The sequence below is a fragment of the Anticarsia gemmatalis genome, chromosome 18 (genome assembly GCF_050436995.1).
Source record: "Anticarsia gemmatalis isolate Benzon Research Colony breed Stoneville strain chromosome 18, ilAntGemm2 primary, whole genome shotgun sequence".
NCBI lineage: Eukaryota > Metazoa > Arthropoda > Insecta > Lepidoptera > Erebidae > Anticarsia > Anticarsia gemmatalis.
In genome coordinates this window covers 3,826,426-3,841,931 of record NC_134762.1, presented here as the reverse complement: position 1 = coordinate 3,841,931, position 15,506 = coordinate 3,826,426, and the positions used below count along the sequence as shown (strand labels likewise).

The 15,506-nt window shown below is 32.7% G+C and overlaps 3 protein-coding genes across 3 annotated transcripts in view; 1 reads left to right on the top strand and 2 right to left on the bottom strand.

Annotated features, from left to right (window-relative positions):
- The window catches only part of Naa15-16 (N-alpha-acetyltransferase 15/16), a 91,674-nt gene extending 86,010 nt beyond the window's left edge, over positions 1-5,664 (bottom strand). The window contains exons 1-5 of the mRNA XM_076126346.1: positions 5,504-5,664; positions 5,145-5,229; positions 4,359-4,621; positions 3,796-4,103; positions 3,307-3,441 (exon numbers count right to left, since the gene is read on the bottom strand). Coding sequence (XP_075982461.1) covers positions 3,307-3,441; positions 3,796-4,103; positions 4,359-4,621; positions 5,145-5,229; positions 5,504-5,560 — 848 coding nt within the window. The 5' untranslated portion in view covers positions 5,561-5,664. The remainder of the gene's footprint in view (positions 1-3,306; positions 3,442-3,795; positions 4,104-4,358; positions 4,622-5,144; positions 5,230-5,503) is intronic.
- A 416-nt stretch (positions 5,665-6,080) lies between these two features.
- LOC142980520 (uncharacterized) lies at positions 6,081-8,904 on the top strand. The gene has a single exon (XM_076125953.1). The coding sequence runs from the start codon at positions 6,243-6,245 to the stop codon at positions 6,927-6,929; it is 687 nt and encodes a 228-aa protein (XP_075982068.1). The 5' UTR covers positions 6,081-6,242; the 3' UTR covers positions 6,930-8,904.
- Positions 8,905-11,227: 2,323 nt separating this feature from the next.
- On the bottom strand, positions 11,228-14,942 carry LOC142980524 (uncharacterized). Its single transcript, XM_076125958.1, has 4 exons — positions 14,713-14,942; positions 14,451-14,627; positions 13,808-14,142; positions 11,228-13,576 (listed from the first exon to the last, which is right to left on the bottom strand). Exons 3-4 carry the CDS (start codon positions 14,137-14,139, stop codon positions 12,943-12,945), a joined length of 966 nt encoding a protein of 321 aa, XP_075982073.1. The 5' UTR covers positions 14,140-14,142; positions 14,451-14,627; positions 14,713-14,942; the 3' UTR covers positions 11,228-12,942.
- Positions 14,943-15,506: the final 564 nt, after the last annotated feature.

The following is a 15,506-nucleotide window of genomic DNA, read 5'->3' as shown; positions in this document are numbered from 1 at the left end:
AGTTCTCAATGAAATTATACCACTAAATTTCAAAATACTTCAGTATTTAATTGGTCCACATATCAATTATGCATGATTCATTTCGGATCCAAATATCAGCCCGTTAATTATCAGTTAGTAATATAAATCAATAAATTAGGCCTGGATGCTGCTAAATTAATATTTCGTAAACATCTCAAACTAGGCCAACTCATGTGATAATTAGTAATACATAACTAGACAGATAAACAATTCTATTTACATATACGTTTATGTAACGCTTATGTGAACACGACTAACTATGCGATGTTACGAGTGCATGAGTAATAGCGACGATATGCCGACCGCATACATTAAATTAAATTAAATTAAATTAAATTAAATTAAATTAAATTAAATTAAATTAAATTAAATTAAATTAAATTAAATTAAATTAAATTAAATTAAATTAAATTAAATTAAATTAAATTAAATTAAATTAAATTAAATTAAATTAAATTAAATTAAATTAAATAATCATTTATTTCAGGCAAATCACCCATATTTTTGTTTACATAATATAAAGATATTACATGGATATACATAACTATTAACTAACTTATTTAAAATTATATTATTATTATGGCACATATTATTAATTAATTGGTAACATTGTATCTATTAACGTTATTAATTAGTATTTGTTACAACTATTTTTTATAATTATATATTTTTGGTATAAGTTTGTATTAGTACGACATATATTATAACTATAACTATAATTATCTTATATTTAGGTAAAGAATGTTATTTAGTACGACATATTTATTTTGTTTTATATATATTACAAATTCTCACGGTAACTTTCTGAGTACATGTATACAGCGAAAGACAGCTGTCACAATTCCGTTCTTACTTGCACTCACACGGTGAAGGAAAGATGCTCGTAACTTAGTCATAAGCGCTTCAAAGTCTATCACTTCGTAATCCGCGAACATGCCAGACGCACTACACCGCCATGGCAGGAGAAGCATGGCGCGAAATGCGTTGTTGTATTGTACACGAAGAGCGCTGTAGACACTCTTCGTGTACTTGTACCAGAGCTGGCTGGTGTAGAGCGACTGACAATACGCCTGGAACAGAGTAATCCGTACCTGCTCCGAGCACTGGTGAAAACGTCTAGCGAGCATGTTTCCCTTACAAGCAATGTTACGTCTTTGCCTCTCTAGATCATCATTGTCCATTAATGTATCGGTAAGTATATGGCCTAGGTATTTGAAGCTGTTTACTACTTTAAGTGGTGTACCACACAATGTGATCGGCAAGATACGGCTGGGGTAATTTTTTGACTTAAAAATCATGACTTCTGTTTTATTTACATTATAAGATAACTTATGTACGAGAGCGTATTTCTCACAGATGCCTATGAGTTTTCTTAGGCCGTGTATTGAGGGGCTGAGCAATACCATATCATCGGCATAACTTAAATTGTTAAGGCATTCACCACCAACAAAACAACCTGTTCTGGTATTACTCAGCTCCTCAATAAGGTCATTTACGTATAAGTTGAACAGAACCGGAGAGGTTAACCCGCCCTGTCTCACACCACTAGTCAATTTATACGGTTCTGATAAACAATTATTCCACTTTACTTGGTTTAGTTGATTAGAGTACCAGTATTCCAAAAGGTCAACAATTTTAGGTGGTACTTTAGTACTTCTTAACTTCTTCCAGAGTATACTGTAATCGATTGTATCGAACGCGCGGCTTAGGTCGAGAAAACATGCGTACACCGAAGTATTACTGTTAACGTATTTAAAAACTGTATTTTTGAGTGAAAATATGGCAAAATCGGTACCTAGGCCTCCACGGAATCCAAATTGGGCGTCGTTGAGCGGAATATTTGTTTCATTTAGGTGTATAATTATTAGACGTTCAAACAGTTTCGAGAAAATAGTGGCAAGGGAAATAGGACGGTAGTTCGACAGACTGGACACGTCACCGGTTCTGTTCTTCACAATGGGCACGACAGTGGTTCTCATGAACTCATTAGGTAAGTAACTGTGAGCAATACATACATTATATAGCTCAGCAATTTTAACAAATACTACTTCCGGGGCGTACATAAGATGTTCGACGCTAAGCCCATCGTGGCCCGGCGACTTACCACGTTTCATATCTTTAATACATTTTTTGACATCTTGAGTGTTTACAAATAATTCGTTGAGATCCGATGATGTTATGTTATTGAACATAGATTGAACAATTGATACGTCCGTGTCACGATGGGCCTCACTTACGTCGCGTACACCATGTTGACAAGAGGTCGGTGACGTTGAAGTAGGATTAAATTTATTTACAAACATATTCGCTATCTTAATAGAGTCATCCGAACCATTCACAGTTGTAGGAAGTTTTGATTTATAGTTGAGTTTATTAGTTTCTTTCCAAAAACTACCAAAATCTTTATTAAATCTATGTTTCGTGATTAAATCCATTTTAATTTTGTTTTGGTTCAACTGACACCACTTTAACTTATTTTTAAAGGCCTTTTTTGATGTAATCATATCTTCGTATATCCTACCGTGCGAGGGACGACCCTGCCAATTCCATAACACATAATATTGTCTAGCTATTAGATGGTATTCCTTTACGTGGTAATTCCAGCCGATTAATGGTTTCTTTTTATTGTTACGATGGCTTTGTCGATATGACAACTTAGCTGCGTTCGCCAAACAATTCGCGATCTGATTATAGTGCTGTTCCACTAAACTACGATGAGATCTATCTGAACAGGTCCCCGAGCAAGCAAAGTGGGGCCAGTTGTGTGTATTTTATTAGGCTATTACATATTTCTGCATATTTACATGTTTCATCGTAACTTCTGGTCCCCCATATCACTTTATTAATGTACTGAAATTTTGTTGCTTCTACTTTTGGTAATATTATGTCTAAGTCACATTCAATAACTAACGGAAAGTGATCCGAGTAGTATACATCGTTTAGGACATAACATAATTTAGCCATCATAAATGTGATAAGTGCTCGATATATACGCCGATATAGTTGGGGTAGCTATCACTGTGCTTTTAATGCTATACATCCTGACTTTTTATTGATATAATTGTGAGTTTACATGGCTTTTCAAAAATAGCTAAAGGTTTAACTTCAACATATTACGGGCATTTTAGCATATTGAAGTACTTCTAATAATATCTATTTAGTTCTGAATATAATAAGTTTTTGGTTGTATAGTAGACACCAAATTTAAATACCATTTCTAAGGAAAACTAAACAAATTTGTAGGTCCCATTCTTATCTTATTTATTAATAATAATGTGTACTCACTTATATACATCAAAGAAGGCCACTTTTTCATCAGGATCACTTAATTGTTTAGCTTCTATGAGTTTTTGATAATACATCACATTTTCAGGGTTTCTCTTTAATAAATCTTCATACACTCCTTCTGCCTCCTTAAACCTGAAATTTATCAATTAAAACTTTAACACAAAAGAAAAACATTTGCTCTGCATAATAATGACAGAAGAAACTCATCACACCAGTAAAAAATATTGTTACACCAGTCATATTAACAGCACATTGTTTTATAAAATATGGATAGCATTAACCTAAAACCATGCCAAATATATTTTCATTTACTCTAAGCAGTTCCTGAATGAAAACTCAAACTTTCACTTATCAAGTATAGTGGACTTAAAGAATAACTATATAATTCTAGAAAGAGAGCCATGTCTAGCAATAAGACAGTAGCTGGCTAAATTCACATTTACAGTCTCTAATACACATTACACAAAAATTAATAAAGGTACTCACTTCTTTAGTTTCAAATAATATTCACCAGAGGTTTCTTTAACAGATAACTTATCAAGAATTTGAGATGAGAACTTATTTAAGTGCTGTAGAGCTCTGTCGTACTGTCCTGATTCTGCCAAGACCATGTTTTGATATAAGAGCAGTTCTGAATGTTCATAGTCATGTGGTCCCTTCATCTGGTTAGTTCGGAAGGCATCCAGGATGCTATTGGCCATCTCATAGTCACCCAGCAGGTGATAGCTCATGGCAAAGCCTATCCATGATGCCCTTTGTGTAGGTCTCAACATGAACAACTGATAACGGGTATCCTGAAAAAGATGTAACAAAATCCATAAGAATCTGTAAGAATAAGTAGAAGGCATCAACAAACTAAATATTACTGTAGTCTGTAAAACTACACTGGCAGCAAGCTATATTAAAAAACTATCATCTCCATCTTCACTCTATAGTAAAAAATCATCATCATTATGTGGAAATTAAACATTATTAGGTTTCCAAAATACTGGAAGTTTACTTTTAGAGTTTCTAATTCTGTTGGAATAAAGCTACAATGATACACTTACTTTATAGCCCTCCAAATCACGCATTTGAATTTGTAACAGTGACAAATCACGCAATATCTGAATGTTTTCCTTCTCCCACTTGAGTGCATTACGGTAACATTTGATGGCCTCATCATACTTCTTGTCAGATCGCTGCAACAGACCATACACATGCCAACATACGGGAGACTTCAGGTCATTACGGAGGCCTCTACGAACATACTCATAAGCTTCATCTTTGCGGCCCAAACAGTTCAATGTTAATCCTTTCATAGCCAATGTTTCTGAAAAAATACAAGTCATTGTGTTACTATGTGATTACTTATGAAATAATATGAGTACATAGATTACTTTTGATATCAAACATAAGGCTTAAAAGACTTTCACAGATGTATTTAAGCTTTTCATTTGGCATAGGACAATATTCTGAAAAGTAATATTTTAAATAAAATCAATATAATAAGAGGATATTACAAATTCATTAACAGGGAAATGTTACACACTTGTTGACATTATTTGAGGCCACTATAATGTAAGATTTGTAATGACTATCATTATGAGAATGAAGTCATATAATTACAGAAATCCCAAACATTGAAAGACAATTGTTTTGAAAACATTTTTTACTATACTCATAACATCATGTACTGAATAATACAATACCACTGTTTGTCACATCTTTTACCATAATACAATTATTTTTATGCCTTTATATGGTATATTTCCTAAAATCGGAGGCCGACACCATACAAACAATAAAATGTCATTTTTTTTACCCAGAATTTTAGGTGTAGGACAGAAACTTACCTCCATGCTCCGCAAATTTAGGGTTAGAAAGTATCTGCTTCGCGAATTTCAGCCCATTTTTATATTGTTTATGTTCATAGCAGCGCTGAAAGATAACAATGCACTTATCATTGAGAATTTAACCTCTATTATTAGATGCAGCCCAAAGGGTGCTAGCCTAGTATAGTTTGTTGTTGAATAAATTATTATTGTGCGGCGCAGCGGCATATAAACGCCATAATATTTCAGAGCGTGACCCATTATGTACAGTTATTGGGAAAATGCTTTCCACAAGATTTGCATTATTTTATAAATTCAAGATAATCGCAAAGAATGACAAGCAGCACCAAACTATATTGTATGTTTACAATTGAACTTACCAAAATTCTTTTGAAAAGCGCATTTTCTTTAGGTGGCAAAGGATTACTGGGTGGCATTTTGTTCGAATAAAATGAAGTATCTTTTTATTATTTCACTAATAAATTGAAATAATTCTAAAAACCTCGTGGCTATAAACCAAAGAAGTCGATGAAGGATTGCTGTCTATGGTTTACAAGAGCAAGAGCGGGTCACGTGACCAGCCAGTTAAAATGAATAAAATGGTGGAAAATGAAAAAATATCAAATAAACATAGTAATTATAAATATCTGATTACGGTAGCATTTATTACAGATCGATATAAATTTACCGAATATATATTTTTACTTCAAATATTTTGATACTTCATATTCACAAAAACAAAAAGGTCTTACTTCTGAACGGATTAGCAACATGTTAGTGCTGCAAAAATGCAAGATACCTACCCTAAATTCTAATAACATTTATTTCTATTAAAATAGAGTTATCAAAAATATAAATCAAAATTATTATTTATTAATAAGAATATTATTAAATTAAAAAGTGTACATAAGTACTTCGCAAATAAATTAACAAATAGGGAACGCCGCGCCGGGCCGGAGAATGCTGTCAAAATCGTACCTCTTTGTCATATGTCAAAATTGTCAAATTAATTAAATTTGTGTTTGTTGAAGAAAGGAATGCAAAAAATAAAGTAACTGTAGTACAAGTTTAATTCGCTGGCTATCACATAGACTTATTACTTTTTATTTTCGAAAGAACATGGGCATTGAAAACATGCGTCGTTGGCCTATGTATATCGTGTTTGCCTGTTGTATTCTACTGTTTCTTTCACTGTTCAGTAGTTGGAATTCTGAGACCGAGTTGCGAAACAGGCTTTCCGTGATAAGCACACAACTCCAAGAATGTTCAAAGCAGCAGACATCTTGTATGGAGGAGTCTTTAACTTTGCTCGAACAGCGCGACGGCTACTTAGTGAAAGTGAACGAGTTAGACAAACAGAAAACGTCGTTGGCCGAGGATCTTTCTGGATACAAAGCAAGGCTCTCCAAATCTGAAATACAAATTAACCATACGAGAGTGGACGTCGAACTTTGCAAAGCTGAATTGCAATCATTGAAGAATCTACAAGTGAGTAAAACTGCAATAGTTGAGACCTTGAGGTTAGAGAAAGATACATTAACAGCCCAGTTAGGTGAAAGGAAGCAGAAAATAGAAGAACTAGAAAAGGAGATAGAGAAACTAAAGTCAGCATTGACTACAAAAAGTGGACCGAATCCTTCTCCACCATCTAAGGTGACACCTGCTGCTCAGCCACCCAAGATGAGTGCAGCACTTAGTGCTAAGGATCCTATCAATGAACCAGTATTAGAAAATGATGCCAAGGAGGAGCTTGAGGATCCTAATGCTTTGAGTGATGGTAATGACTTTGATCCACAGGTTCAATGAGAATATGTTTAATATGGTGGCCTGCTGGTGTGATAACTACAATTACCATTACAAGGACTAAAATATGAGGCTGATGGTGGAAAGGCTTAAAGTTGATTGAAAAACATTATGTAAGGTGTGACCATCTAAAATCATAGTCATTTAACTTTTTTTTTGTAATTTATCTTTGTTTACATACATCATGATAAGATAGTGACAAGAAATTGGAACATTACTTTTCGTGTAAAAGAGATCAATTTGAAAAAAAAAACTTAGTGTGGCAATAGGCATTCCTGCTTCATATAAAAATATTATCATTTGGTCATTGTCATCCTGTTAAATTACATTCTTTAGAAGATGTGATTAAACACTATTCCAGTCATACTATATTTTGTAACAATTTAATTTTTATTGTGAAATTAGTATAGTGGGTAACATTTTTTACCTAGTTTGATTCATATTATACACAAATTAAAAACTAAGCAGCTAAAGTGAATGTTTAATGTGATAATGTAATTGATTGTAAGGGTGTATTACAATATAAAAGTATTTATATTTAGCTTTTTCACCAGCTTCAAGTCTTTCTACTGTCAAATGTTATTTTAATGCATTTTGTTTATCAATATATTGTAATTATAATGATTTTTTACTACTTCATATGATTTAGTTATAATTATTGATGCTGTGCAAATGGCCTTAGTTCTTATTACAGTTTGGTATATTTGTGATTTGATGAAGCCATAAAGCATACTCTTTAGCAATATTATAATATAGGACAATTTTTTAGGCCCCTATTAGGCACTAATATTAACCGATTCATTGCCACCTTCATTTTCGTGAACAATTCAGCCAGGCCCCATTCATTGGTCGGTGGCTCACCATTTGAGCCATCGGCCTCCCTGAGGGATGACTCAACTGATGAGTCATTGGCTCCTTGTAATGATTTAATGCTTTTCGCCATCATTCGAGCCAGTCTGACAACCAGAAACGTGTTACTGTGTTCTCCTATTCGAATTTGTGGATAATAAAAGTTAATATGGCGTTTCAAGGTAGTATTTGTTGGTTTTAATGAAATATTGCAGAGGTAGTAAACATTTTAGTAGTATTCAATCATTATTTATTATTGTAATATTATTTGTAGATAATCAGGACTACGACGATTTTACTGAATGTAGCCAGGCAATGTTTACTGATTTCCATGATCAACAAATTGAAGATAAAGAAAATCAAGGTTTTCCAAGCTGTAGTCAATCGATTTTACAAAAAAGTGTACAAGATGTTTTGCGGCAGTTACACAAAAGGTTTATGACACCTGACTAATAAAAATATTCTCTAAATTGAAGGGCCAGGTCTGATATTCACGGAAATGTTTAATGAGATCTGAAAAATGGTAGTTTAAGTGTTTTTTTTTTTTAATATCCGTTTTTATACAATTTTGGTTTGACTCACCAATTGAGCCATCGGCCTTCCTAAAGGTTTTTTAATGACTCAACTGTTGAGTCATTGGCCATGAATCGGTTAAATTAGAAGCCTTAATTTGTTATGTAAACATCACAGTTGCAATAAACAGTAGAAATCATGTGTGTATCAATGTTTCATGATCTCAATGTTTAAAATAATATATTATAGTTGACATAGGGGCACTGAATTACATAGGTAAATTTATGAGTATTTGTATAATTAATATTAGCCATGATGGTGCCAGAATATTTAGATCTGACATGTTTCTTGAATATTATTTTGCTCAATTTTCGTATTATTCATTGTAGGGCTCGATATTGTATTAAAATTTATACCCTCCACTAAACCTCTTAAAAAGTAATATGACTCATAACTTAGTATGTTTTATTGTCATGACAATGTACTAACATGTTCCATTAATTAGAACTATGTTGTATGTATTTTACAATCTTTAAGTATATTGTTAGTGATGTAATCTTTTTCTTACATGTCTTTTATAGTTGAGGAATAAATTGTATAGATTTTTCCTTTTTTATTATTTTGTTTTATTTAATGAACAAACTACCCCTAATTCCATAATATCTTTCTGCTTAAGATCATGATCCATAAAACAATTATATGCAAACATTTTAATAATGTGTTAGCATTCAGTATAACTGTTCAACATAAGTACTATAAATGTTATGTAATGTTCACCTGCATAGTAATTATTATCACTTAAATCTACATGATGCAAGTAATTTTCACTAAAGCAATTTTATCTCACGGTGACTGTAGAATCCTACCAATTAAAATCACATTTTATTTGAACAATCTATATAAACACAAGTGTCTCATGCCACAATGCTATTGTTTTTATCTTAATTGCGTCTAGTTCAAATGCCTTTAACCCATTCACTGCCTAGCTGAAAATTAACGACATTACCCAGATTCCGCTGTATTATGATATCAGCCCGCCCATCGGCGGGTCCGGCATCTCGATTAAGTATCCTTGCCCGCCCATCGGCGTTTTTGGCATGTAGCTGTAGATTTCGACATAAACCGTTTCACATGTTCAGTTTACATGTACTGTACCGTGTTTAAAGCGTGTATGTGAAGTTTCCTGCGATATTTGTGATAAAATTGTGACAGTTTTATTGGTTATTAGCTGAAATAGAAATGGAGCATGAAGGTAAGGCATAACTCTCACTTAATTAATCTAAGATGAATCAAAATCATACAATCCTAAAAATTAAGCTAATATATATGTAAAGAAATCTATTAGGCCTTTTAAAAACCCACATATATGTGCCTTTTTTAATTGTCAGGTGTCGTCAATCCTTGGGTACATTAAATTACATACCTACTTAGTTAAAAAAAGTACATTATGCAAAGGACCATGCAAAAAAATGTATGGGCAGTGTCCCATCCCATCAACAGACATAGGACAAGTTTCAATATCATTATTACGTCCCATGAAAAGTCAGTACCAATTTTTAGTTCGGAATTCGACGGGGTTTTTTTTTTAAAAAGACTTTTGACAAAAATAAAGTATTTTTATTTTAAAATAAAAAAATACATTTTAGACGATAATTACAAAAAGCAATTGTTCAACTAGACATTTTAAGTATTAATAACACAAAAACAATTGTGCAAGTAGATACTTAATAACAACAGAACTATTATCCAGACAAAAATAACGTTATATTATTCATCTATTATAATAGTCGATAACATTGCCGCTGGTAGATTAAAGTCGATATGTCGACCTTTGCCCATATACCATATAATTGATATTATTATATGGGCACAACTTCCAACCGTACGCGCCCCTGTTAGGCATGTGCAATACCACTGTTCAATAGCGGGCGCAAGCGTCGAAAGGGTGCGGTCGGGGTAACGGAGCAAGGAGGTAGGGTAAAGTACGTCTTACGGCTGTTCTCTCTCGAGTTTTTAGTTAAATAGTACATTTTTAATTCAGTTCTTAATACTTAATAAAACTGTATAAGTATAACATATTTTTTTATTGCACGATAACCCCATAACCTACAGTGATGTCGCCATAGTAAAAAATAATCATAATGTCGAGATGTATTTAATGAGATATGTTTGGCATCTGTTGATGATATGGGACGATTTTTTGCATAGTCCTTTGCTTACAATAAATTTTTATCGTTCCTCCTATTTACTATATGTAATATTTTCTTTTTTTTTGTTCAGACAATACAACTGAATTTGTTATACACAGGTAAATATGGTTTATGACTTCTGGGTCCTACCATGATCATTATGTCTGCTGTTTTTTCGTGCAAAATGATTTAGCTCGTGCGATATTTGTTTGCGCTTCTGGCCAGAACATTTTTTTTATGCGTGTAGGTTATAAATCTTCTTATTATATTTTATCGACGCAAAACAACATCAATTTCTATTAAAGGTAACTTAATTTTAGTTAAAATTTATAATTATAAAATTTTAGTTAAAATTATAGTTCTTATCTAATTTCACAAAAGGTTGTTAAATCCTGAATAAGTGTTATGCCCGCCCATGGGCGGGTTCGGCATGAAAAGTCGGAATTGACTTTTTTCCAAACCTGAGATATCTGCAGGCCGTTTTGATAACGAATAAATTTTAGTAAAACGAATCATTTCACAAAATCTTTCATTTTTCTAATGGTTATTGGCTTAGATATCGGAGGTTAAAATCCAACCGCCCATGGGCGGGCTCGGCGTGTCAGTAAAAACGTTTCACCCGCCGATGGGCGTGCACGGCACTGAATGGGTTAATTACGTAAACTCTTTGTTAAATATTTAATTATGAGAAAAATAATCTTCATTCCGAGTCTGACCCCCTTTTTGGATTACGAGAATAAAAGAAATGTGTATTTCTAAACAAGTTTTATTTACCTTATACATCTCTAGCATAATCAAAACAAAAATATTCCCACATTCATTACTTTACAAGTAATGTGTTAACAACATAAAACTTACAAATAGTTAAAACTAACATCCATTACACTTGGCAATCTCATTTACAATCCATATGCCGAATTACTTAAGTAAAATCGTATTGTAAATTATAAGTAAATCTAACATGTTGGCTATTTGAATGCGCGATAATTGAAGATAGGTACTTTAATAGTACCTTTTGAATGGGTAAATCTACCTTTCTTTGCGCCGTGATAAAAGATTTAATGGTAAGTGTAACTAATGTGATCAATCTAAGCATTAATAGGCGTTGGTTGGCACGTTAGAACGTAACGACTGAGCAGTCAATCAACTTGATAAGACTAATTAACAATTTTACTTGCGTAACATGTAGTCTGTGGGCCATTGAAATGTGCATTTAAATTCAACATTATTGCGCAAATAAACGGGCAACTTAAAAAAATATTACTACATAAAAACATTGCATAACTTTATAACGTAAACAAGATTGAGTCACAATTTAATATAGGCCTAGTACTAAACTATTCGCAACTAAAATTAAGTCTAAACCTAATATAAAATCTAGAGTTCGGTGGTAAGAGAATAGTGGAATCAACAGAGATCGCATTGAAGACTATGGAAACCATCTAGTGCGATCGATAACGACAGATTTGAAACTTGTTTGTAGCTGTTCATCGTATTTCAATATGCAACTGCATCGATCAACTTTCATGAACACTCAAATTACTTTGTGACGGCGTAAATACTACATAAGTGTGGACAAAGATCCATGTTATCGTTCGAGATAGATGGTTACCTCGTTTTACAAAGAGATTGAAATAGCGGGTCAAGTGTCGCGAGCACCTAGCGACAGATGACCGAGACTCGAGAATTAAAAACCATAGTTACAAAAAATACATGTATGTTCTTTTTATTCGATAATTTTAAATTAAAATGTAACGGTAATATTAACGCTATGTTATTAATTTTCATGCAAACTAAGAGTATTCAAGATTCGAAGAAAAAGCAGGTCCAAAGTTTTAACTAATTCAAAAAATTTAATGCTAGTCACTTTTCTTTATCCTGTACAAAGTACACAGAACAAAGCTTTTCTAATTTATATAAGTATGCTTATTTATTGCATAAAAGAATGTGCTCAAGTAGTAATATGTATGATACAAGAAAATTAGGTATACAGACTTTGGTCATGTTAAGAGCATACAGTAATTAAATTGTTCACTAAAAACTATCACTAGGCTACAAATTCATAATGTCAAGAGGTATAGTTTGGTCACAATGTAAATGTTTAGTATAGTTACATACAAATAAACACTATAACATAGAAAAATAAAATGTCTTCATATCACATGGTTATCAAAGTGTGTATAACATCCAGCTGTTTGATAATTTTACTGTCAAATTCACCTTACACAATCCTTACAGTTTAGAATCAAATTTCATTTTGTGACATCAAAAAATTCGGAGATTACTAACTACTAAAAGGGCAAGTGAGTATAATCTAAGTAAAGTTCTGCCACAGATTTAAAAACATCTACAAAAATAATGTATCTATATAATTATCCATGCATTAGATTACACCCAGTGCCCTTTATAATAACACTCATTCAATGACTCAAGAATTTGGCAGTAAAATTAATTAAAAGATAATTCTAAATTTTCTTCAATTCTTCCTCCTTAGCAACTTCCTCAAACGCAGCCAAAAGATTCCTCCTACACTTGCTCTCATCTGTGTACCTTATTGCCCAAATAATATACTCTCCAACATTCAAAGGGTCTTCAGAATAGCTGATTTGTACTTTACACTTTCTTTCCCACTTCATGGCATCCACACTGCGGCTATTCCTAGTTCTTGTAAACTCTATGTAGCCATTACACTCTACAGCCAACTTTTGCAACTGAGCATTTAAAGCTTCATGTGATCTATCTGAATCTGTCCCACTGGTGGATGGCAAGCAATCTCCTTGTCCCACTTCACAATTAGGTGGTGTGACCGGCACACACCTACGTTTGACTTTTCTTAGCAACCCATCACCTTTGCTGTTTACTTCTTCATCAGAGAATGATCTTTTGAGAGGATTCAAACTCACTTCATTTTTATTTTCAGGTTCAATGTTGTCAGTCTTTTGTTTTTTGTCTATGGTTTCATCTTCTGGAGGCTGGCAACCCTCAGCCCACTCTGGACTATTGCAGTTTGACCTCAGTAGCCTTCTTTTGCGACATCTGTCTTTAGATCTGATTATCTCAGGGGAATGTAGTGGACTAGCCAATATTGTTTCATCTTTCCTGCAAATTATTATACAGATTTAGTTTGTTTATGATTTCTAGGTAAATGAAATTGAAGGAGCTTTTTATACTACAACTAATTTTACTTAATTTTAGTTATACAAGTTATTTAATAAAATCCATCTATGGTCTAATACATATTGTGATCTAATTGTTTAGAGAGGAAAAGTTCAGGGTTAGAAAAAGAAAACAACAAATAAAAGCACTTAATTTAATAAATATCATACAAACCTTTGGAATCTATCATTTCTGTTTTCTATTTTGTCTATACTATCAACTGTGGTAAAATCATGTCTTGAACATTGCATATCATATTTTAGAAAAGCTGTAACTTTTTTCCTAGTTTTAATAGTTTTGCCGAACCACTCAAGTATGGCATCATCAGATATGTACAATACTAGGTTTTGTCTCTCATTATCTATCATGCGTTTATACCATGCTACAAATGTCCTGGCTTGTTGACGTTCAGAGAACTTATTGTTAGTATTATTGTTATTTTCATGTACCATTTTGGAGATTTTAGACAGGTTGCTGCGTTTGTAAGGTGTAGGTGGTGCTGACATTTTCTGAAAAATAGAAATGGATTCATCACCATCATTGGCCCGTATTGTATCTGTTTCAGATGACTTTTATGACTTACATGAAACTAGAGTAGAAAATTAATTCAAACTTTAGGCACCAAAAGTTAGAACAAAGTAAATAAGTTCAAAGCAATTAACTATTTATAATGCAACACTTTCTTTCTGAGTAAGAACTTAAGTATATCATTGAATTGGATTCGTATTAGAAATTAAAATACAAGATAGTTTTAAGTAGACTCCAAACAATAATGTAACCACTATTTACTCCGCGAATAAGTATTGTTTATACTTACATTTCTCAGATAATATTTCAACAACTTTATGAGAACCCTTCGCGTCGTGTGCTAAGTCCAAACGAAGCCCCGCAAGGCGTTTCTTACTTTCTTCGATATATGCGGTTACTGATAAGTTGATTTCTAACAATTCTTTATGTAATAATGCAATGTTTTGATTGTTCGAAGATATATTTTCTGCAAAAACATAGAAAACAACAAGTGTCATAATAAACAAAACAATTGAAACATGACAAACTTCGATATTTGAAACATAACCTACTTAAATACTTTACTGCCTCCAATGTTAAGTGTTCTCGGGTCAAATCATCAGATATTGTCGAATTCATCTTACGTTTCCCTTTAAATGTTTTGTTGACCGCACATTTATTTACAAAATCTTTCGTACTTATGATTCTTATTCACTAAATACTCAAAATAACAGCTTCGGTTTCGCAAAACAAAATGGCAACCATAAACTATATGTTATCCAGGTATCACTTAACGTTTTTGAGCATGAAACGAGTTACGGGTACCATAATTTCATGTGTGTGACAAGGATAGGAAATTCATGAAATGCAAATTAATCTAATGCCAGCAAATTCTGGAACGAAAAGATCATAGAGATAAAAGTTTTTTAATGCTTTTTTTTTTTTTTTTTTTTTTTTTTTTTTATTAGCCCCTTATGTGTCCCACTGCTGGGCAAAGCATAGAAAATAAAAAATCAGGTCTATGAAGCTGTGTAAGGAACTCATTTATTTCGCTGAATTAGAATTTTGCGAAAAGTTATAATGCATATGTTATCCAATCAGCGTATTAGTCAAATAATCACTATAATGTAAAAATAAGTTGCAATGTACCAACAATAAAATGGAAATAGATTGGTAAATGAAAATTATATAAATGGGTACTAAATAAATGGGTAGGTTCTAGTGCCAAAATTCAATTTCTGTGTATATAATTTGGGACCTTTGGTAGTGTTTAGCCCAATCATTTAGTTAACATATAACGGCAAGATACCTTCAAGTAAGTTAATTAAAAAACCCTTATCTTCCATGACAAACTCTCAAATGTTAT

What these genes read in the sequence shown, in the direction of transcription:
- LOC142980524 (XM_076125958.1), bottom strand. Translation starts at nt 14,139, where the DNA reads ATGTCAGCACCACCTACACCTTACAAACGCAGCAACCTGTCTAAAATC. An exon ending in AGAAATGATAGATTCCAAAG is followed by an intron (nt 13,577 to 13,807) that starts GTTTGTATGATA and finishes AATAATTTGCAG; the next exon opens with GAAAGATGAAACAATATTGG.
- LOC142980520 (XM_076125953.1), top strand. Translation starts at nt 6,243, where the DNA reads ATGGGCATTGAAAACATGCGTCGTTGGCCTATGTATATCGTGTTTGCC.